At 41.3% G+C, this 15,851-nt stretch overlaps 1 protein-coding gene across 1 annotated transcript in view; it reads left to right on the forward strand.

Annotated features, from left to right (window-relative positions):
• Positions 1-10,165, forward strand: part of LOC148027756 (adenylosuccinate synthetase, chloroplastic-like) — a 35,759-nt gene extending 25,594 nt beyond the window's left edge. The window contains exons 2-4 of the mRNA XM_087689462.1: positions 8,180-8,872; positions 8,977-9,288; positions 9,647-10,165. Coding sequence (XP_087545588.1) covers positions 8,180-8,872; positions 8,977-9,288; positions 9,647-9,820 — 1,179 coding nt within the window. The 3' untranslated portion in view covers positions 9,821-10,165. The remainder of the gene's footprint in view (positions 1-8,179; positions 8,873-8,976; positions 9,289-9,646) is intronic.
• The last annotated feature ends 5,686 nt before the right edge of the window (positions 10,166-15,851 follow it).

Consider the following 15,851-nt stretch of genomic DNA (forward strand, 5'->3'; position numbering starts at 1 on the left):
ATTCCAGTGTAGTATTGTTTGCTTTGACACATTATAGTGCAATCGAGGACGATTGCAAGGATTTGAAGGGGGTGGTCTGTCACGAGGATGTGAAAATTTAATGCTTTGCTTATGTTTAATTGACATTTGATTAAAGGATTAATCAAATGTGCAATTAAAAGATACACGTGTTGCACATGTGAGGTGCAAGCTACTTTCTCACAGTTGAAGACCGAAGGACCCTGTGAAAAAGATGGGTGTCAAAGGCAAAAGTTGTAACAAGTTACACTTGTTAGATTCTAGGTGAATTTTGGTGTCAGTTTGCCCCTAGGACCATTAATTGGCCATTAAGTGGCAGTGGTGATATTGGGGACTAGGCATTAATTAATGGATTAATGCTTGTCCAAGGGTCAATTAATGGATGGGACCACTTTGGGTTGCAAATGGCCTAGCCAATTAATTTTTGGATGGGCAAGGTCAATTTTCTGGGCATGGATTAAGGGTTGAATTAATTTTCAGAATTAATTAATTCTGAAAATTAATTAAATGGCTGGAAATTGCTGAAAATGGATTAAGAAAGCTGCCACTTGGCAAAACTTTCCCATGCAAGTGGGGGAAAGGCTAAATAGGGCTGAAGAGAGAGGGAAATCTCGTTTTTTTATTTTGGAGCTGTTGGAAAGAGATGTTGGACTGTTGCTGCCAGTTTTGGGGCCAATTCCCAGCCATTGGAGACCATTTTGGTGATGGAGATTGCATATTCTTGACCTTGGAAAGCTGACAATTGCTACTGATGCACTTTCTCCGGAAGATCACGGTCTCTGATGCTCCTATTATTGTTGGTGCATCTGTTTGGGGCATCACCCATTTCAAGAAGGAAGGCTGGTTTCAAATATAAACCGATCATAGCTTATAAACGAAAGAAGATTGAGGAGCTTGATCCAAGGATTGCCCTTCAAGAAAAGCTTTTAAATGAAGGTATGCATAAATTTCTCTCTTCAGATATTGTGCGTAAATTTGATGATGTTGCAGGGCCGTCGAGACCTCCATTAGGGATGGTCCTTCCTCTTGAAAAACATGACCCGGAGTATGTTCCATTCTTTCATTCTCTTCCATCCACTCCGATGCAAGGTGCTTTAGATTCGTCTTTTGTTCCTTCTTCTTTTACCTCTTGGAGAATAAGACCCGGAGTATGCTCCGTTTTTTCATCCTCTTCTGTCCACTCCAGTGCAAGGTACTTTAGATTCGTCTTTTGTTCCTTCTTTTTTTACCTCTTCTACTTTGCAATATTATGGTAGAGATCATGTGGAAGAAAGAGTGCGTTGTGTTGACTACAAAAAAGGTCCTCTTGAGGACGAATTCTTGTATGTTAACACACGTCGTGGGGATTATAAGAAAAAGCTAGGTACCTCTTCTTTTACCCTTTCTTCTTTTTCGTCTACTTCACAAAACCAGAATGATTCAGTGTTTCTTTTTTCTTCATTGTATGGTGCATCATCTTCACATTTTCATTTTCAATCATTAAATGATAAAAATGAACAAAATGCATTTGCATCTCATACACCTCATTTTCAAAACCCACCTATCCTACCACATTCATTCACTACTTCTCCACTTCCATTCACACCATTTACTTTTTCATTTCAGACACCTTATGTTGCACCGCACATCATACCGGGGGGTTATGGAAACATAGGCACATCCTTTAGAACCTTATTCTTACCTCTGCGGGGTGGTGTTCCACCTACTTTATACACACTTTCGGGATTATTGTAGTCTGGGTATCCCCCCCAGCCTCTTCGAGTGTGGATTAGTTGACTCCATAGTTTGCTTCCATGGCTTTACCTAGTAGACCTTCTGGTCATACTGCTGTGCCCCAGTCTTACTTTGGACAGGGCTTTCGTGTCCGAGTGCCTCCACCTACACCGGTACCTTATGGAACGTTCATGTTCCAGTGTCTCCGTCTCAATCGGCACTCATGGAATACTCACAGCCTACTTCTGCCTAACCATCTTTTTTCCCTTCTCCTTCTTATCAGACACATTCACCTCCACCATCTTATCCTCCACAATCTTATCCCCCACATCCATCTTACCCTATCTACTGGACACCTCATGGTTTTAGCTCATTTTTTGCCAAGCATGCATTTATTGACAATACTCGTTTTAACAGGTCAAACTTTACTACTTGATCGAACTTGATGAGACATGCTATTCACTCCCAGAACATATGGGATCTTGTATAGGGGTTGGAATCCCAACCCGATCCCATACTTGTTCCATATGAGGTTGTCCGCTCATGGAAGGCTAGGAATGTCTTTGCTATTGTCGAGCTGATGCAGGGCTCAATGCTTGAGTTTCATTCTCAGCTTCTGCATTTTGACTTAGCGTTAGAGCGATGGGCATACTTGACTGACCGCTATGTGGCTTGGGATAGGACCCGTCGTATTAATCTTGACCATAAGCTAAAGCTTTTTAAAATCACTGATCGGGATGACTTGAAAGTCAAGTTGACTGAGTATCGGCGTCTTCTCGTTGAATTCTCCACTACGGAGACTCCCAAGTCTCCGACGATCAGGTCACATTGTTTCTAAATAAACTCCCCAGGAAATACTTCAATTTTGTGGAAGGTATAGTCTCAAAGCCTACCATGCCTACATTTTATGAATTTGAGTGTCACCTGTTGTGTTACGCACGGTTGTTCCATCAGTTTCATATGAATTCCTCTTCAGAAGGGGCTCTTGTTGCTCATTCTTAGAAAGGACAACAAGGGAAGGGAAAATAAAACTAAACCTCCACTCAAAATCAAAATCAAAAGCAAAATCCATTCGTCATAGCCGAGCACTTCAACTCTTGTTTGGATTGTGGACAGTGGAGCTACATATCATATGACTTCTATGGCGGACATTTTCCGTTCTCGAGTCCTTGCAGCCGGACGGGTCCACGTAGGAAATAACTCCTCGGTCAAGATTCAGACTCAAGGTTGCGTTAGTTTTGCCATTGACAAGGATCCTTGTTGGACATTGTATATTATGTTTCTCAGCTTGGGGTGAACTTGTTATTTGTTCAGCAGCTTTGCCGTTTGGGACGAGTAGTCATTTTCAACACACTTTTCAAACAACCATTTAAAAAAAAAGTCCATTGTTGTTTCCATCGGCCTTTGTAGGACTTGGTAGGCCCTTGGGCAGCCGCTGAGCATCCTTGGTCCGATGCCTTGGCCTCTCTGGGGTGATCACTTGGGCTCCCTTGGTAAGATAACGATCGCCTCTGTAGTCTTGGTAGGCCAGTGGGCAGTCGATGTACACCCTTTGTCCGATGCCGTGGTTGCTTTGGGGTGGGACGCCTTGGGGTAAATTAAAATTTAGACTGGCCTACTTTTCTAGCCCTATTTTGGCCTTGAGAGGGGGTATTGTGCTAAGAAATGCACTTAGCCACTTAAACAGTCCCAAAACATGCTTATTTTAGGCTTATTTTAGCCAAAATCCTAAAATAGGGAGCAGATCAAGAGAGTTAAGTGGGAGAGGATCTAGAACCCTCATATTCTATAAGTAGGTAGCCAATCCTTCACTCTTCTTTAATCTCGTTTTTGCAAATTTCACGTGTTTCAGCTTGCTGTCCGCATCTCGTTCGCGGAGGACATCTCAGCCAAAGCTGTCCATTGTTGTCTTTATCAGTTGGCGCTTGATTTCCAGTCCTCTTCATGCAGTTTGGAGTTGATTCTAGCCAGGCGACTACTGTTCTTGTGCAAACCTGTTGCTGTATAGCGTGCCACATCATCACAGTCCTGTTACCTACGCTTTTAGTCTTTCTTTCTCTTGCAGGTTGTTTTGCTTATGTTTTTAATCTTTCTCTCTTGCAAGCTGTTCTACTTGCGTTTTTAGTCTTTCTCTCACATGCTGCCTACCGTTTTAGTCTTTCTCTCTCTTACAAGCTGCCCTGCCTACGTTTTTAGTGCTTGCATTTTTAGTCTTTCTCTCACCTGTTGCCTACGTTTTTAGTCTTTCTCTCTTGGAAGCTGTCCTGCCTGCGTTTTTAGTATTTCTCTCATCTGCTGTTTACGTTTTTAGTTTTTCTCTCTCCTCACTGCTGTCTGTATTAGATCCAGCTTCTCACTACTGTGTTTGCTAGTGTTCGATATCCGGAGGCTGTCTTGCTGCGATTCGGGATCCGTTCAAAGTACGATACACTCTCCAGTTCATTATCCTTGCCTTGATCCTTGAGATACTGAAGTTCGAGGTACAGTATTCATTCACTGCATAGTGTGTTTGTTGCATGAGCATTGTACTATTCAGTAGTTATATCACTTCATTTATTTACTATGCTCATTGTCTCTAAGTTACCCTAACCCTAATTGCGTTCTTTTATCAATCTGTGCTTTGTCGTATGGTTTTCGTTTATATTTTTGTATTAGGGCATTTCTTTACAGGGGATTTCATCCTTGGCTTATGGTGCGTCATCCCACTCATCTTGGGTGGCACCTATGTAGGGATTTCCATCTTTTGCTTCATATGTTTCCATCCCACCTCGACCATGGGCTACTCATATGGCTACCATGCCCATGCCTACTCAACCCATCCCTATCTATGGATCCACCTTGCACACTACTCGAATGCTTGGTGGGCACTTTGGGGCCCATTTCCAAGTACACTCAACTCCCCTATCTTACCCCAATTACACTTTTTCACACTATCCATCTCCGAGTACTACCACTCTTGTTGCAACGGCCAAGAATGCCTTCATGGATAAGACTCGGTTTAATGGGTCAAATTTCTTCACTTGGTTGAATTTCATGCAACAAGTGCTTGAGTCTCAGGGTCTTTGGGACCGCCTCATTGGTCTAGAGCCTATGTCGGACCCTCGGCTAGCTCACCTTGACTCCATCCGTCAATGGAGAGCCCGCAATGCCATAACCAATGTTGAGCCGATACAGAGATTGCTTCCTACGTTTCACTCTCAGTTACAACACTTCTCGCTCACGTTAGAGCGTTGGAGTCATCTTTTCGATTGCTATGCGGCTCGAGATTATACTTGGCACATAAATCTTGACTTTAAGCTTCAAGAGTTCTCTATTAAGGGGATGACCTGAAAGTCAAGCTGGCCGAATATAGGCGGTTACTCGCCGAGTTCACCACTATTGGCTCTCCAAAGTCAGACGGCGATCGGGTTACGCTCTTCTTGAATAAGTTACTCGAAAAATACTTTAATTTTATTCAGCACATCATCTCATAGCCTCGATTGCTAACCTTCTACGAGTTTGAGTGCCAGTTATTGCGTTACGCGAGGCTGCATGATCAAGTCTACAAGAAATCCTCATCACAGCCTTACTTTGAGCAGAGGGGGTTGGTTGCCTCTTCTTTGGGAGGGAAAACCAATATTGGCAAAAACTCGCAAGATGCGAAGGTAAGCCAATCAAAGGGTAACTCCTCTTTCTCAGATGGAACTAAAGAATCTAGACCTATCTGGTAGCAACTCTCTAGGAAAAACCGGTTTTACACATACTGTCAGAGAGCAGGCCATGTGGACGAGGAGTGTTACTCCAAGGCCCAAGGTCTTCCACCTAAAAAGCCTCAGCAGACCATTGCGACTGCACAGTCTAGTGGGGCTACGCCTTCCGCTCTTGCTTCATCTACTCCTTTAGTACCCATTGTTGCTGTTCGACATGTGGCCCGAGCATAGCCTCAGCAAATAGTCTCTTTCACTACCCCTGAGGGATTGGTTGATTGGTCTGTAGGTCCCGATCCCATTGCATTTCGTGCATCCATCTCACCTTCCTCTCCACCTCACCAGGCGTTCCCTTAGCAGAGCCATGCTACTGGACGTATGTGATGGTGGACACCTTTTTAGACTCGCATGTCTCTAGGTCATTTAGGATACCCTAGGTTAGTCTGGCATCCATTTTTTGCACTCTTAGAGTCGCAAGCCAATAGGATTCATTGTCCTTAGCTTTTCCATTCTTAAGTCTTTCGCTGCATTTACTCACACACATACATATTCATTGCATTGTCTTTTTAGTTAGATTTTCTCTCCGTTATGTTTTGCTTTGAAGCATCTCACCATTTATAAGTATAGGGCAGCTAGATGATGAAGGCTATCACATCATCTTTGGGGATAACAAATGGAAAATTTGTAAGGGCTCTTGCATTGTTGCAAAGGGCTCCAAAAGTGATACTTTCTATCCTTTGCATGTATCTAACATGCATAGTCACCATAATCGAGTTGCCAAGTGTTTCTTTGTGGCATAGCTGGTTGGGACACATGAGTCAAACTGGAATGAAAGTGCTTGCTTGTTTGGGTTATTTGTTGTCTTTGAGGTATGCTGATTTTGAACAATGTGATAATTGTATTTATGGTAAGCATGCTCAAATGTCACATAAAAAATCTCTTCCTCTAAAGTCTTCACCCTTAGAATTGGTACACTTCGATTGCAGACAGAAGGGTCTTCCAATGGAGTGGTTTGCTCATTGCCACCAGATGATGGGGGTTGGATAGTATGTGTGTATTTCAGCTTTGTACATACATAGACTTAGTTGATTCTTTCTCTACCTTCAGGCACGTTGTCTTTAGGTGGGAGATTGTTGGGAATAAAGGCTCACCGTGCCTTTTACGGTGTTCGGGTGTGCACGCACCCTTGCACTTGTACTTTCTATATATTATCAAAAACCTAAAGTGGTACATTCGTCATTGTATCCACACATTGAGTGTCATGCTCTCACTCTCTACTGTGAACTCTGCACTCACTCCTCTCACTGTGCATATCTCAGCTATACTCCGTCTTGATCTTTGCGCGCACACTTGTCTTCAAACATGTGCACTTCACATTTGCACATTTGATTAACACTTTATCAAATGCTAAGCAAAGCATCAAAATTTCACACCGAAAGATACCACTGTTGTGTTTGATGCATAGCTTACACAACTTTGTAGCCACACAATCAAGAGAGAGAGAGTGTGTGTGTGTATTTGTGTGTGGTGAAACATTCTCTTCATTAGATGAGAACATGAAAGTAAGAGAAGAAAAGAAAACCCGAAGGTACAAAGTGCCACCAGGCTCACCACCTAAGAGGCTTGTTCACACCCCAAAGCAACTAAAAGGGACATAATGTGCATGTAACAATTGGATGCAAGGATTGAGAGATTTTGTAAGGTGTATACAAGAGGCATGAGTTGCAAAGACTAGTTTGAAATGCCTAGCGTTTAGCTATGGAGATGTTCGATAGTAAAAGAGAGAATGCAATAGACTTTGATAGAATGTTCAAAATGCAAGTTTTAAAACACAATCATTAGAGTAAGTGGGTGCCATGAGAGAGATGAAGAACTGCACACTTGATTCATTCTTCATTAACGAGGTGACTTTAAATAGGCAAGGAACATGTCAATTAGGGCTCTGATCAATGCTTCAAAGATCAGTCCACAATCACATTTCCACCTCCCTAAAATGGAGGATGCACCACTTGATTCGTTCCACCTCTCGGTGGTTTCTATAGTCCTGTTCTGATTGAAACTCTTCATGGATTATTGCACCGCTTGCATCATTGGCTTAGCATGCTACCATGCTTTAGGACTAAGGTTCTCATGAATCATAAATGAATCCAAATGACCCTGCTCCACTCTTGCAGTCTCAACAAGCAAAGCGTAATAGCTATATACCAATTTGTACTGAAGTGTGGACAAATATGCTGGATGTGCAAGACAGCAAAGATAACTGGATTTCAGTCTTGATGGGCAGCAACTAGGTGTGATGTGGCAGACAGCAGCCAAGACAGGGTGCTGATGAACAGGGCACGAACTCTTCTCAGATCTGCTGTGCTAACTGCTGCATATCCTCCAAGGAAAGACCCTCAATCTGCACCTCACAGACAGTGGTTGTCCTCTCCAAACATGTCACAGGCTGATTGCTGCCGCTTAACTGCAGGATGGAGGATGGGAATGGAGCTACTCAGGAGTGCTTTACTGGATTGGGCAGTAGAGCAGGAGGTCATGTTAGTGCTGTATTATTCTGGTTCAGTTCCACCTCTTTGTTCACTGATTTGTCCTAGCATCGATACATATAAACCTACATGTTCTGAAGCAAACAATTTTATGGCATAGAAGATTTCTTCCTTTCTTTGGTTTAATTACACCCCAAATGTGTTTTGCAATGTTTCGGGTTTGCTTGAAGTGTGGTTTAGGGAAAACAGTTTTTGAGTAAGTGGTTTGATTTGCAGGGGGGATCAAATGCTGGCCATACTATATACAATAATGAGGGAAAGAAGTTTGCTCTTCATCTTATACCATCAGGAATACTAAATGAGAACACTGTGTGTGTAATTGGCAATGGAGTTGTTGCTCATTTACCGACCTTCTTCGATGAGGTAGACAGGCTTGAGTCCAGCGGTATTAATTGCAAAGGAAGGCTTCTGATTTCTGATCGGGCCCATCTGCTGTTTGATTTGCATCAAACAATTGATGGCTTACGGGAAGCTGAACTTCAAGGGTCTATGATTGGAACAACCAAGCGTGGAATCGGACCATGCTATGCAAGCAAAGCTATCCGGAATGGTGTGAGAGTGACCGACCTAAGGCATATGGACACTTTTAGGGAAAAGTTGGCTTTACTTCACTGGGATGCATCATCTCGGTTCAAAGGCTTTGAATATGATGAGAAATTGATTAACAAAGAGGTAGATAGATACAAGAAATTTGCTGAACGCCTGGAGCCTTTCATCACAGATACTGTACAATATGTCAACGATGCTTACCGAAATGAGAAGAGAGTGTTGGTAGAGGGTGGCCAGGCCACCATGCTGGATGTGGATTTTGGCACTTACCCTTTTGTGACTTCATCAAATCCATCAGCGGGTGGAATTTGCACAGGGCTAGGCATTGCCCCTAGAGTTATTGGGGATATAGTTGGTGTGGTATGTGTTTCTTTGGAATTGATTATGGTGCTGGACTTCTATGGAAATGCAAATTCATTATGAGCTAGGTAGCTTTTTAGCCTGAATGTGCAATTGAACTGTAGGTAAAAGCGTACTCCACAAGGGTGGGGCAAGGACCTTACCCTACCGAATTATTTGGGGAACTTGGGGAGACAATCCGAGCTGCTGGTTATGAGTATGGCACTACTACAGGAAGACCTCGCCGCTGCGGATGGCTTGACATTGTTGCGCTGAAGTTTTCCAGCCAGATTAATGGGTTTTCATGCCTGAACATGACTAAGTTGGATGTTCTATCAAGTCTGAAATCCCTGAAGCTTGGAGTAGGGTACTGTGTCAAGGATGGGAAAGTCCTGCCTTCTTTTCCTGCTGATTTGCAGGTTCTTGGAGATGTTAAGGTATGCAATCCCCCTTCTTTCTCTCTCTTTTTTCGTACAAGGTAATTGTATTCATTACAAAATAGTACTCTCTCTCTCTCTCTCTCTCACATAAAGAGTTGCATCATGTGAGTACTCTCTCTCTCTCTCTCTCTCTCTCTCTCACATAAAGAGTTGCATCATGTGAGTACGCACACATAAGTACTGCATGAGCAAAAACACACAGTATTCCAGGAGACAGTGGCTCTGGAGAACACTTCGAGTCTGGTGAGCTCTCTTGTTGTTTGTACTTGGATAATAGCTGCATAGACATGTTTTATGGTTGTGGTGCATGTAATTGGCTTGTTAAGGTTTATGTATTATGTGTCTGAACTCACAGGTTGTGTATGAAGAACTTCCAGGATGGCAAGTTGATATTTCTTCAGTGAGAAAGTATAAAGACCTACCTGCAGCTGCCAGGCTCTACGTCGAAAAAGTAGAGTCACTTATTGGGATACCCGTTCGCTTCATTGGTGTTGGACCTGGACGTGATGCAATGATCGTCAAGGACTAGCAAGAGCAGCGGTTTTAAGCAGACTGTATTTATTGTTGTGCCGAAATGATTGATGGTTTAATAATGAATGTCCTCATTTGAGACTGCAATGTGCTGAGAATGTTCAGGATTTTTCGTAACCTGAAGTTTTTTGGCCTATCTCTATAATCACACTAATCCTTCTGACAAGTTAGCTTGAGGGATTGAAAATCACCAACTATGTAACAATGAAAATCCTCTGCAAGCTGCACTCACTGGCATCAAAGCATTTAGACATGGCAGTGAGATGTCTTTTATCTCTGTTCCAAGCATGCAGATTTTTATCTTCTTTAGAAGTGAACTTTATTGAAAGATCCTTTCTAAGCATACATCTACGTAAAGTGCTAATACAAATTAAATACAACATATACGTGCCATTGAGTCTCTAAAGCAACCCTTGTGAACTTGTTGCAATGTTATAATGAATAGTAACCACAAGCAATCAAACCTACAAAGTATGGCATAATAAAAAAGATATGGATATTGAACACCTTGTTGATAAACTATGCACTACTTTTACGACTTCTAACTACAACCAAAACTAAAAAGGTCACTTGTTGAAATTTATATGAGTAGACTCAAAACTTGGTGAACTTTATAGTTTTGAATACAAGTAGATGCAAAACTTGTTGAACAGTAGTTTGGATTCCTTTTCTTGAGATGTTCCATTTAAGGATAACAAGAATATAGCATGGTTACTTTTTCACTTGACTTATCATAAAGGGTATCCTATGCAGTATGCTTTAAACCATGAGTGTGTGTGTGCGTGTCTATTATGGTGTGGTTTCTTACGTTGAAGCTTGTAGTAATAAAGTACTCTTCGATGGTGTGGAGTAGTAGTTAATAAGTTTGCCATATCTCTTCTCTTTCTCTCTCTCTCTCTCTCTATAAATATGTGTGTGTGTGTGTGTGTGTGTGTGTGTGCACAATTAATACGCCACAATAGTAGGTGGTACATGTGTTACATGCATTCATACAACAATACTCAGGAAGAAGCCATATTGATGCATATTGTAGGTGTCAATAACCTATCACAGTTGTCATCCAGGTTCATTCATATTATGGATTACCTTATTGGAATCCATGATTGTTACTAGCTCCTATAGTTGTAGCCAAGTGGTTTCAGCAACTTTCTTGCAATGGATTGGATAGCTAACTAGTTATTAGAGAACACTCAGTATTTTCCTTCATTAAGGGGATATTTGTACCATTTTTGTATTAGTGTCTAGGCGTCATAAGATGGCAAAATGTATCTTATATGTCCAAGCGGATAAATGTAAATTTTACTATTGGCTTCTCTTAGGTTCATAGTTGTACATTGGTTAGTATTCAAGCATTCATGCTTATGTAACATATATGAAGTGCAATATATATCTAATCCTTGTTACGGGCAAGTTGTGCACATTTCTAGGCTTAGGCAAGGTTGGTTACGTATCTAAACCAAATGCAACAAATAACACATGCATAGTTGTTCTTATATCGCAACCAAACAAGTACTTGAATACACATATTGTGTCAAGAAGGGTTGAGTATATTTGTTCAAAGAGTTGCAGTAATGGATTATGTGCTCGTGTTGGTGGGAGCATGTGTTTAAGATGGAAGAAAACATATTGTGTGTGTGTGTGACTAGTAGAACAAATGTTGGTAAATTGATAAGAAAACATTGTTGGGGGTAAAGGCACATGTGTCTAGCCACTCGTGTATTAGTTACATTAAAAGTACTCGTATACTTACATACATTTACACTACAGTTGGTAGGTGTTCATCACAGTCACTTTATTCTTTACTTTTTCAGTGACATTTGAATACAAGGAAGGCAAGCCATTTTTTGTGACTGTTAAAGTTTTCATGTCTCTCTCTCTCTCTCTCTCTCTCTCTCTCTCGCTCTTGTTTTTTTCACCATAGCTCTTGCTTTCACTTCAGGACTCACTCTCTTCAATTGGTATTAGAGTCATCTTGCATGAGAGCTTGAGCTCGACTCAACATTGCATTAGCTTGTGGAGAAAAGCTTTAGTTCATAGTTTCAATGGCAGCCATGGATTCTTTACCCGCTCGATTTGGTAGTGGTTTTAAGGATGTTTGTAGTAATTGTAACAACTTCTTTGATAGTTTGTGCACTTGTTTGCTTTCATTATGGCTAGTGGCTTGATTGACATTGCTATCTTTAATATTGATAAGTTGGATGGCACCAACTACAGCTAATAGAAGGCCCAAATCTGGCAAGTTTTAGTATAGAAAATGAAAGTTAGGCCTTTGAAACATAAGGGTGTTAACCTCGAACTTATTGATGTAGAGGATTGGGCTAAATTAGATGACTTATGTAAGTCCACCATCATATTATCCATCTCTAAGTAGGTATTCTATAATGTTGCCTCCATCGCATGGGAATTATGGAAAAAGATTCACAATGTCTATGACAAGCAGAGCCCCACTTCTTAGATGTATTGGGGTTGAAGCAACTCATGGACCTTTACATGAAAGAGGGCAATTTTATGTTAGCTCACTTAAATGAGTTTCTTTCCATTATCAGTCATTTGTCTTCACGGGGGATTGAATTCAAGAGCACTCTTTTTTCCTTGTTCCTCTTAGTTACACTGCCTGAATCATGGGATACCTTTTGTACTACTATGTGTATCAACATACCTATTGATGGGTTATAGTTACAAGATATAGAGGGTGCACTATTTACTAAAGAGGTTAACAAAAAAAGATTGATGCTTCCCACACATCTCATGCTTTGACAGTTAAGAGCCAATAATGGTGGGTGGTAATGACCGTCGTGGGGGGGAGAGACTCTCAACAGTCTTGCTCTCAATCACGTGGATAGTTTCGTAGTAAGTTCCACGGCCGTAAGTCCTCTATTGACTTGTCATTACTATGGGAAAGCATGGCATATTTGGCCACAATGCCATAAGATGCGCGAGGACAAGTACAAAGAAAAGAGCAAGGGTAAAGTACATGACAAAAATGATGACTGTAACATTGTTCCTAGCAAGTCTAGTGTTAAGATTGAAGAGATTAATGTTATGAAGACTAACTCTGATGATGATTTTATACTTGTAGCTTCTTCTCTTGAAACTTTACAGTTGACTGATGTTTTGTCAGAGTATATTAGTGTTGGTTCATAGATTCAAGGGCTTCCTTTCATGTGACCTCTCATAGAGAGTGGTTTCACTCCTATCATGGTTTGACTAGATCTGTTTGTTTGGGTAATGACCTCGCATTGGAAGTAGTTGGTATTGATGATGTCTAGTTGCAATTTGGTTCAGGTTGCATGTTTACATTTCGTGATATACATCATGTATTGGCTTTTACGAAGAAGAGCCTTATCTCTACTAGCACTTTGGGTGATTTAGGTTGTGCCGTTTTTTTTGGTGATTCCTCATGGAAGATTACCCATGGGAATCTTGTCATTGCACGTGGTGCTAAGTCCAATACTCTCTATGTCTTGCTTGTATCTAGGTCAATTGACCATGTTTTGGCAGTGGATGCAGTTCCACATGTATCTCTGTGGCATCGTTGCCTTAGGTATATATCCTTGAAAGGAATGAAATGCTTACTCGTTTGCAATATCTTCCACCCCTTGACTATATATATTTTGAGTCTTGTGATCATTGTTTATATGGTAGAAAAACACACGATACACATAAAAAGTCTGGTATGGCATGCATGGGTGAGCCTTTGGCTCTTGTTCATTGGGGTGTATGTGGTCCTATGCCCTGCACGTCATTAGGTGGTGTGGAATATTTCATTACTTTCATTGATGACATTACGCATAAGGTCTCCTGACCATATCTGAATAAGCAAAAATCAAAATTCTTTGTGCTATATTTCAATGTTCGCTCGCTTTGGTTAAGAACCAATATGCATATAGGTTGAAATGTCTAAGGTCAGATAATGGGGGTGAGTATGTCTCTATAGCATTTGGCTAGTTTTGTGACGAGAGGGGTATTAAGCGTCAATTGAATGTCTCGTACATCCCATTCTAGAATTGTATGGCTGAGCACATGAATATGACAATTCATAAGCGAGTTCATAGTATGCTTAGCTAGGCAGGCTTACTACAGTATTTTTGGGCTAAGGCAATTACTACTTTTCTACACTTGATAAATCAGTCCCCATGGTACTACTCTTGACTATCAGGTTGTAGAGGAGGTATGGTATGGAAAACCTCTCTCATATGCTCATTTGCGTGTCTTTGGTTGTGAGGTTTTCTACCATGTACTTAAGGACCAGCACAATAAGCTGGATCTTAAGTCTAGGAAATGCTAAGGATGCATGTGAGGGGCTATCGCTTATGGGATCTGCAGGCTCGAAAGGTTATCCATAGCCATGATGTTGTTTTCCATGAGGAGAAAATACATAAGCAGCCTGAGCATATCTTTGAGGTACACATGGTGATATTTTAAGAGGAGCCTTCTAGAGATAAATGACAACATGTGCAGTTTGAGCCTTCTATGGATTATGTTATAGTGATAGATGCCGGTGAGCCTCCTACTTATGATGAGACAATGTGCAAAGGTGATCGTCACTTTTTGGGAGAGGGCCATGTAGTTAGCGTATGACTCATTGCAAAAAAATCATACGTGGGATTTGATTCCTTTACCTAGTGGAAAGCGTGCTTTGCCATGCAAGTGGGTGTACAAGTTGAAAAGTAATCCTGGATGCCCCAAGCCAAGATACAAGGTCAGATTGGTTGCTAAGGGCTTCAAGAATGAACATGGTGTGGACTTTGATGATGTCTTTTCTCGTGTTGTGAAGATGACTACCCTATACTTAGTACTGACTTTGGTTGCTCAATTTGACTTTGATTATTAATGTTAAGATGGCTTTTCTTTATGGATACTTGCATGATGAGATTTACATGGAGCAACCTAAGGGCCTTGTAGAATATGGTAGGGAAGACTTGGTGTACAGATTGAGGAAAAGTCTTTATGGCCTTAAGGAGGCACCTAGGGAATGGTACTACAAGTTTAATACATTTATACATTCATAAGGATATTCACGTAGTGATATGGATTCAACTTTATACAGGAAGAAGGCTGGTGATGGAAACCTCATGATTTTGATCCTCTATGTGGATGATATATTGATTGTTGGGAGTACTCATGATGAGCTGGATACCTTGAAAGGTTAGCTGAAAAAGAGCTTTGAGATGAATGACACCGGATAGGCCTCACATATTCTTGGAATGTGCATTACGCGCGATCACTTTAAGGGGCTCCTCTACTTATCACATAAGAAGTACATTCAGAAGGTCTTTGAGCGGTTTCATTTGCAGGATGTTAAGCCTATTGGCTATCCTTTACCTTCTCATGTGAAGGTTAGTCATAATGATTTTCTAGAGTCTAATGAGCAGAAGGATGAGATGTCCAAGATCCCTTATGCATCCGCAATGGATAGTTTAATGTATGCCATGATAGCCACTCGTCCTACCATGGCATTTGCAATGGGAGTTGTGGCACCCTATATGGCTACACTTGGCAGATGGCATTGGGATACCACCAAGGGTATCATGAGGTACCTGAAGGATATAACAGCTATGTGCATATGTTATGGTGGCTAGGATATAGGAGTTGTGGGATACACTGACTTTGATTATACAAGACATGCAGACAATAGAAAGTCCACCTTTGGATGTGTCTTCACCTTTGTTGGAGGTGCTGTTTCTTTTGGGATGTCCAGGGTGTAGAAATACACGACCATATCTACTACACAGAGGCAGAGTATGTTGCAGCCACCACTGAGGCTTGTAAGGAGGCTCTCTGGTGTTAGCTCGTCTGGATATTACTGATTGGTTCCTATACTACATCCAGATTCTATGAATGCTATTTAGTTGGCCAATAATCTGATCTTTCATGCAAAGATGAAGCACATTGAGGTGCATTATCACTTTATTCGAGAGGTCGTTGAGGACAAGTCCATTGAGCTTGTCAAGTTCTCAACTTATCAAAATCCTACAGATCTGCTCACTAAAAGTCTCTCAGCGGAGCATTTTTTCTTCCTTAGAAAG

This window comes from Lygodium microphyllum, chromosome 12 (genome assembly GCF_053477565.2).
Source record: "Lygodium microphyllum isolate KBCC chromosome 12, Lygodium_microphyllum_v1.1.10, whole genome shotgun sequence".
Taxonomy (NCBI): Eukaryota; Viridiplantae; Streptophyta; class Polypodiopsida; order Schizaeales; family Lygodiaceae; genus Lygodium; species Lygodium microphyllum.